An 8,124-nucleotide genomic window follows, 5' to 3' on the forward strand; every position below is an offset into this window, starting at 1 on the left:
TGCAGAACAGGGCAGATGGGGCTAGAAGAGGCTATTGTTTCCAAAACTGAGGGTCCTGCAGTGTCCATGCAGGTCCATTGTCCACTAGACACTAAGTACGCTATCCTGAGCTGGGAGCCTGACGGGTCATGGAGGCCAGGGTGGCTGCTCTTTTCTTTGTGCAAATCCAGCAGACCAGAGGCCTCCCGGAAGTCACTGGTTTATTTGGGGAGTGCATGAGGCTAAGCCTTTATTTTTTTATTATTTATTTACTTATTTATAGCACGTGTGCTCACCAGAGAGACAGAGACACATAAATTGAGAAATCACCCCCCTTGGGGGATAGCCACGCCACAATCCCTTCTCCATTCTCCTCTCTCGATTTTGTGCTCGGACACACACGTGCCCGGTGTGAGTTTTAAGCTGCTGGGTCTGGGACTCTAACCATGGTCAACTCTGTGGGAGTCCAGTGACTTAGCCATTATGCTGTGCTATCTGCTGGTCCCTTTCTTTTTTTCTTTTTTTTTTTTTTAAAGAGTTTTTTTTTTTTTTTTTTTTTTGCCCCAGAGCATGTGTGCTTGCGGGAATGAGAGACAGAGATAGCGAGAGGGAAAGTGAGAAATCATCCCCCAGGGCCTCCGAGACCCACAGGGGGCTGGGGGCGGCCAGCGGAGCGCAGCGCTGACTGCCTGTCTTGGGGCCTTGGCCAGGCTCCCGCTGGAAGTCCATGACCAACCAGGAGAAGCAGCCCTACTACGAGGAACAGGCGCGGCTGAGCCGGCAGCACTTGGAGAAGTACCCCGACTACAAGTACAAGCCGCGGCCCAAGCGCACCTGCATCGTGGAAGGCAAGCGGCTGCGTGTGGGCGAGTACAAGGCCCTGATGCGGACCCGGCGCCAGGACGCCCGCCAGAGCTACGTGATCCCGTGAGCAGGCCCCCCGCGGGGCCGAGAGCCTGTGCGCGCGCGCGTGCCCAGCTCGTGAGTGACTGGGGCTGGTGTACGGCTTGCCTTTGTGCGTGACTCGGGTGCCACGTATGCATCTGCCCACCCTGTGTGAGAGTTGTACATGTGTGTGTGGTCTGTGTAGCTGGACCGCAGAGCTGCATGCGTGCCTGGGCGCTCGGTGGCTGAGGATATGGGTAACAGGACCGAGTGATTAGGGGGCTGGCCAGGGCCCTGAAATGTGCCTGCGGGTCGCGTTTCTGATGGACTTGCCACATTCAGAGCTAGCGAAGATCACGTGGCCCAGGCCAGCACCCTAGTGGGATCCTTTAAACAGAAAGTCTCTCAGGGCATTTGAAATAGGCAGATTCTGAAAGGTGGGTTCCCCTGGGATCCCCTGAGAACACTGTTGATCATGCCCATGTCCTGGGTCGGTCACAGTCTACAGGGCTGTAGCTGACACGAATTTAACCATCAGAAAGTGGCCGAGGGGACAGGGGCATGAATCGGGGAGCCAGGAGGCTGTGGGTGGGAGAGCTCACCCTGAGGGGCCCGGAGGGGTGCTGCGCTCACTCCGAGTGAGGGTGCCTCTGTAACACCCTCCTCTCCGCCCTCAGTCCGCAGGCTGGCCAGGTGCAGATGAGCTCCTCAGAGGTCCTGTACCCCCGGGCAGCGGGCATGCCCCTGGCACAGCAGCTGGTGGAGCACTACGTCCCCCAGAGCCTGGACCCCAACATGCCTGTCATCGTCAACACCTGCAGCCTCCGGGAGGAGGGCGAGGGCGCAGACGACAGGCACTCGGTGGCTGATGGCGAGATGTACCGGTACAGCGAGGACGAGGACTCAGAGGGCGAGGAGAAGAGCGACGGGGAGCTGGTGGTGCTCACGGACTGAAGCCAGCGTGCGCTGGCCTCCCCTCTGCTGGGGACAGAGACCTCACCCAGCACCACGGGCACAGCCGCCGCCTGGACGGTGTCGGTACTGGACTGGGGCGTGCCCGGGAGATGGCAGAGCTCTGCACTTGTAGATACTCGCGAGGGGGCGCCCCCTCCCGCCACACCCTGGCACACCCGTGGTGCTGTTGGCTTAGGGGCACAGGCCTGCCTGGTGGTGTGGGCCGGGCTGGCTGGGCTGGCCGACTCCCCAGCCCTCGGGGCTCCTGCCAGGGGACACTGTATGACCCTCCTCTCCTGCAGCACCCCACCCCCTGGGGGGGTATGGCAGCTACAGACGCGTCCTGTCCTGGGTCACATGCTTTGTTTCCATTCCTGCCATGGCTGGACCGGCCACTGTGGGACCAACACCCCTTCCCACTCTCATCACACCTCGATCAGCAGGGTTACTTTGTACCGTGTGCAAAAGGGTCTGCGTCCTCGCCGTCTTTCTCTGCCGAGCCCAACGTGCCTCTGGCTGCTCCGCGCCTGTGTGTGTGTGTGTGTGTGTGTGTGTGTGTTTTCTTCTGTTCATTCCTTGCACAAGATATTTATTGAGTGCCCACCGTGTGCCATGCACCATGGCTGTGTTCCTGTGGGTGGGTCTTGATGCCACACTTGCTTCTCTGGGGGCCTCTGTGCGTCTCTTTGTCCCCAAATTGCTACCTCTTTGTTGGTCTGGGTGTCTCAGGTTCTGTGCATCCTTGTGTGTGTGTGTTTTGCTGTCCTTGTCTCTCTGCAAAGCCCTCTTTGTCTCTCTCTCTCTCCCCCTCTCGGTGTCTGTCCTTGTCCCTGATGCCACCTAGTCTTGGTTCTCTGGGTCTTCTTAGGCCCTGGGCCATCCGCCTTCCTGACCCCCTGCTGACCCCCACGCTCTCCCTGACTGCCAGCTGGCTGGCTCCGATCAGCCTCCCTCCACAGGGCTCTGTGGCCCAGCCCTAGTCCTGACCTGGGGACCAGGAGTAGGGCGGAACTGAAGTCCGCCCTTCCTGTGGTGACCGAGGCCTGGAGAGGGCTCCCACGGGCTCCCTCAGCAGTTCCTCCCTCATGAACACCGGGTCAGGGACTCCCCACCACCCCACTCTGCCCCAGGAAAGGGTCTTAGCCCCCATCAGCTTCACAAGTTCTTCCCCTAAGGAAATCCAGTCCCCTTGATAACCTAACTCCAGAGATCTGGAATAGCCCTTGGGTCAGGGTGGGAAGGGATCCCCAAAGCCCACAGGGGTCTTCCCCTCCCCTCCCCACCCCTCAGCTCCCCTCTCTCTGCAGGCTGTTTCTTTTTTATGACTGTAAACATAGATAGTGCTTTATTTTGTTAATAAGATGATGAATAACTTAACCAGCACATCTCTCCTGTTTACACTGGGCTTGGCCTTTTTGGTTGTGTTTTCTGATGGAAAAATAAAGACAGACCATTTCAGAGCCTGCCCTTGAGCGGGAGGAGGGAGGCTGGCCCAAGTCCAGATTCCGTGTGCCACCAGCTCAAGCATCACTGCCCCCTGGTGGCAGCTCGCTGGAGCTTTCGGCACGAGGCTGGAAAAAACCGGTTTAGACGGGGCTTCAGCCCACGCAGGACGGGGAGAGGAAAGCAGTGCGCCTGCCCGGAAGGGAGCCCACACAGGGCCAAGAGCACTGGAATAGGAGTCGGGAAGCTCGGGTTCTCCCTAGAACCTGCCCCAGGGCCTGGGGCAGTGAGAATGGTCAGGGTCCTCTAGATCCTGTTCTCATCTGAAGAAAAAAGGATTGAACCTTATCCATGGTTCTTAAACCCTCTTGGAGTGGAAGGTTTGGAGGTTTTTTGTTTGTTTGTTTGTTTTTAAGATTTTGGCTATAGAGTATGTGTGCTCTCTGGAGAGAGGTGAAGAAAGAGGGAAAGTGAGAAATCAGTCCCTGAGGGGATGGCTAAGCTGCAGTCCCTTCTCACCCATTCTCCTCTCTGGATTTCGGGCACATATGCACACATGCTCAGTGTGTTTTTTAAGCCACCAGGTCCAGGATTCAAACTGCATTGTCGGCCATGTGGGATCCAGTGCCTTAACCACAGTGCCACATCCTGACCTGAGAATCTTTTATTGGGGGAAGTTTTTGCTATAGGGTGCATGCGCTCTCCAGAAAGACAGAGACAGACAGAAAGTGAGAAATCACCCCCTATGGTGGATGGCCACACCACAATCCCTTCTCCTCCATTCTCCTCTCGGGATCTTGGGCACGCACGCACACGCGCCCAGCGTGAGTTTAAGCCACCGGGTCCAGGACGCAAACTGCGCCGCAATGAGCATCTTGTTGAAAGCTGTAGAGCCTCATCTTAGAAAAGGGCTCATGTGGACACCTGACCCATCTATTAGCCCCCAGATATTAATGAAGTGAAACCTCTCACAACACGATGTTTTGAATGAGAATCTCAAAGAGCTGATTATCTCACGAGGAGGAATAGCAGTCCTGAAAGGGCTGGCTGCTAGACTGAAACTCTTCAAAATGCATATTAACAAGAACTTATAAAAAGACAACTCTTGCAGCTAAAAACTTATTCTTATTAGCATGGAATGGGGTCAGCAAAACTGGCAAAGTTTTTCTCTTTTTCTGAAGAGAAATTTTTAACATAGTCATGTGAGCTTACCGCGAGACGAGAGGACAGAAAGCCAAAAATGACACCACGCCCAAGGCTTGGCCATACCACAATCCCATCTCCATTCTCTCAGGATTTTGGGCTTGCATCCACGAACACTCAGCGTGAGTTTCAAGCCTCTAGGTCCAGGATTCAAACCGCAGTGGACCACGTGGGAGTTCAGCATCAATTTTTTTTTTTTAGAATTATTTAACTTTATTTATATTTGATCAGAGAAGGACAGTGTGAGAGAAAGCAAGCCACGAGATCTGGGACTCGAAACTCAGCCACGTGGGAGTCCAGTACACTTAATCACCATGCCACCTATTGCTGGAGTTAAGCATCGTAACCACTGCGCCACCTGCTGGCCTCTGAATGGCAGTCCATGTGAGACATACTGGGGCTGAACTAAGAGAGGCTTGTGTTCACATCAAGGGGGGGGCGACACTCCAGGGTGCAGCACAGAGGACTGTTCCCAGGTGCTCCAGGCTTTTCCTAGCCCCATTAGAAAAAAACATTGTTGGGGCCAGCAGGTGGCGTGGTGGTTAAAGTGCTGGACTCCCTGATGGCCAACCATGGTTTGAGTCCTGGACCTGGTGGCTTGCTTTCTCTGTCTCTCACATGCCCTATAAAGCAATAATAAAAAATAAAATTAAAAAAAAAAAAAAGGCCATCGGCAGGTGGCATGGTGGTTAAGTGTGTTAAGGGTGACTTGGCCGACTGTGGTTTGAGTCCTGGACCTGGTGGCTTGCTTTCTCACTTTCCCTGTCTCACTCTGTCCCTCTCTGGTCAGATTAAAATAACTAAAGTTAAATAAAATAATTTTAAAGAAAAAAAGCCATTGTCACACTGGAGGCAGCCAGAAGCAGGCACCCTACCTGGCCGACTGGAGGGAGTCCAGTGCACATGTCCTTAGAGGAATGGTCAAAAGGGCCAAGGATACTCTGCAGAGCTGCCTGGTGGCTCCGAGTGAAGAAATTCCACATGACTCCGGAGGCTGACCTTGGACTCCAGTGTAGTTCACTTTGACATAAATAAGCTTTTTTTTTTTTTTTTTGAGAGGTTTTTGCTATAGGGTATGTGCGCTTGCTAGAAAGACAGAGAGAAATCACTCCCCACCCCACCCCCGGGGGGATGGCCATGCTGCAATCTCTTCTCCATTCTCACACACAACGCGCCGGTGTGAGTTTAAGCCACCGGGTCGCAGGACTCGAACTGTAGTCGACTAGATGGGAGTCCAGCGACATAGCCATTACGCCAACTGCTGGTTCCAAGAAAAACTTTTCCACAAAGATGTTCAAAAGTAGAGTGGCCTTGCAGGACTCCTGGGTGAGGGCTTTCTAAATTTGGGCCAAGTGGGGAGAGAAGGGAGGTATGGTTGGTTCTGGGCCACAACTTGGACGCTCTAGGAGTGAAGACCTGGATTATTACTCCCCTGGCTGCTCTCCTTGGGCGCCGCAGAGGTTTGGGCTGCCTCGCCTATGCCCACCCCACGCTGGGCTGGGAAAATACACAAACTGCGGTGGGAAGGGAGCTGCGGCGCCTGCCCCCTAGTGGTCACCAGGGATATTGCGCGGCCCGCATCGCTATCCATTACCATGCTACCGCCCCCACCCGTCCAAGCCACTTCCGGGCAGTCCCTTCAGAAGTATTCCAGCCCTGCTCATGGCTCGCTTTCGCAGCACTGCTGGTGCCGACTACTTCTACTGGCAAGTCCCCTGTGGCCAGGAGTGGTGGCCAGGGGCCAGTCCTGCCCAGGTCATACTCCAGGGACTTACCAGCCACCTCTTTCCAGCTGCTGACCCAGTCACAATGCATTCTCTGGGACGGCTGGGGCCCCACCCCATGTCCCAGGAGAGGCCAGACGGCTCCGGTGGGTTGCACAGGCCTAAACAGCGTCCTGCTTGTTGCCAGGAGGCTACGGCACAGTCTTGCTCTCTGCTCACTGTGCCTCTCCTGCAGAGGCCAAGGGTCAGAGCCCCTCAGGAAGGGGAGCCTCTAGCCCCTACCTAGGGCCTTGGAAGGGAGCCTGCGGGGTTCTCAGGCCTAGTGCTGAGCCAGGAGGGCAGGGTGCCCTTCAGCTTGAGTGACAGTGAAAGCAGAAAGGTGGGGCTCCCAGCCTTTGGGGGAAGGGGTGTGCTTGCCCACTGCCCGGGAGGAGTGAGAATACTTTCTCCAAGAAGGGCAATGGATGTGCCAGCTGGCTGAGTGCTGTACACATAGTGCCAGGGCCTGAGGGCACAGGAGGGCACCAGTGGGCCCGTCCCAGCCATTCCCTGCTTACCAGTCTCCAGTGCAGTGACATCAAGATGCCAGCAGGCTGGACACGAACCTGACTTCCTTTTGCAGTGGTTATTTCTGCCCTCAACCCCAGAGGTGTCCGCGGGGACTGTCAGCTGGTCCGCGGGCAGGCTGTGTCTGGCCTTCAGGGGCTCCCACCTGCCCAGTCTGCTCCCACCCTATGACTGGGCACTCATTCCCCACATCGTCCATCAACACCTAGGCTGACAGCCACAGAGGGCCTGGCCACCCTGGGTCACCATGACCCCACAGGCCCCAGCTGCCCCGCCAGCTCCGGCAGTTGCCATGGCACTCTGGTGCTTCTGCAGGCAAAAGCCAAACAACCAGAGTCCACCTGGCTGGTGGCTGTTGCCACTGCTGCCCTTCAGGGCCCTGGGCTAGTTCTGGAGGGTTCTGGAAGTAGCTGGAACACCTGGGCTGCTGAGAGCGGTGCCCTTTCTCACCTCTGCATTTTGCTCTTCCCTCCCTCTGCCTTCTGAGAAAGTGGCAGATTGGCTCCAGAACCTTAACTCCCGCTCTTAGCAGGGAAGCCCCCTCCCCACAGGGGCTGGGAGCCAGAGGGGAGCGAGGAGGAAGTCCTGAATGCTTTTCTCTCTGGGGTACTTTTTCACCGGCCTGCTCACCTCCAGGGCCCACTGACTCAAACACCAGTCCTGCCCTGGTCTACACGGAGCCCTGCTGCTATTGGTGCACAGGCCACTCCCTCGATGGGGACAGCAGAGGGGATGCAGCCCGGGCCAGGGAATCATCCTCTGGGTCCAATTCTCACTGTGACTCAGACACAGCAGTCCCCCTGAAATGAGCATTTTAATGCAGAAAACCACATTATTTACAAATGAATCACTTTACAGGCCAGAGCCAGGAGGGCAGAGAGGAGGTGGAGGCTGCTGAGTGTCAGACAGCCCCCTCAGCCAGCACCTTCTCAGGTCCACCCTGCCCAGGCTCCCCGTGTAGGGCCACAGAGGGCCCTGGCCCTGGCCCTTGACTCCCATTGGTCATTCGCAATGATGGGAGACTGCGGGCTGACTTCAGGACAGAGGAGAGGGAGAGCCAGGAGGGGAGGGGTCCAGGGGCGAGGCTGCTGGTGTCCTCTGGCCAAGCCACAGACCTCCCGTGGCCCAGCTTCGGAGGCCCAGGGCTTGGGCACTGCCTTGTCTCCCCCCAGCAGGCTGCTAGGGGTAGAGACGAGCAGCGGGGTAGCCAGGGCCCTGGAGGGGAGCAGGCTTTCCAGGGCAGGTTTAGGAAGGGGTTATTTCATTGGATCTGGTTTGGAGAAATGAGGGCTCTCAGATGAGGCAGCGGCTAGGGGAGCTGTGCCCAATTAGAGAACTCCCACAAGCCACCTGCCAGTTGGCATGATGC

At 56.4% G+C, this 8,124-nt stretch overlaps 1 protein-coding gene across 3 annotated transcripts in view; it reads left to right on the forward strand.

The window, feature by feature from the left end:
* SOX13 (SRY-box transcription factor 13) overlaps positions 1-3,276 on the forward strand; it is a 60,689-nt gene extending 57,413 nt beyond the window's left edge. For 2 of the 3 annotated variants that reach the window (XM_006159193.3, XM_027776034.1), the window contains exons 13-14: positions 690-906; positions 1,542-3,276. In XM_006159193.3, the coding sequence (XP_006159255.1) occupies positions 690-906; positions 1,542-1,818 (494 nt within the window). In that variant the 3' untranslated portion in view covers positions 1,819-3,276. Of the gene's footprint in view, positions 1-689; positions 961-1,541 lie in introns of all 3 variants that reach the window. The other variant, XR_003551191.1, reaches the window with a different exon arrangement.
* Positions 3,277-8,124: the final 4,848 nt, after the last annotated feature.

Source organism: Tupaia chinensis, unplaced genomic scaffold, assembly GCF_000334495.1.
Source record: "Tupaia chinensis unplaced genomic scaffold, TupChi_1.0 Scaffold000627_1, whole genome shotgun sequence".
Lineage (NCBI taxonomy): Eukaryota > Metazoa > Chordata > Mammalia > Scandentia > Tupaiidae > Tupaia > Tupaia belangeri.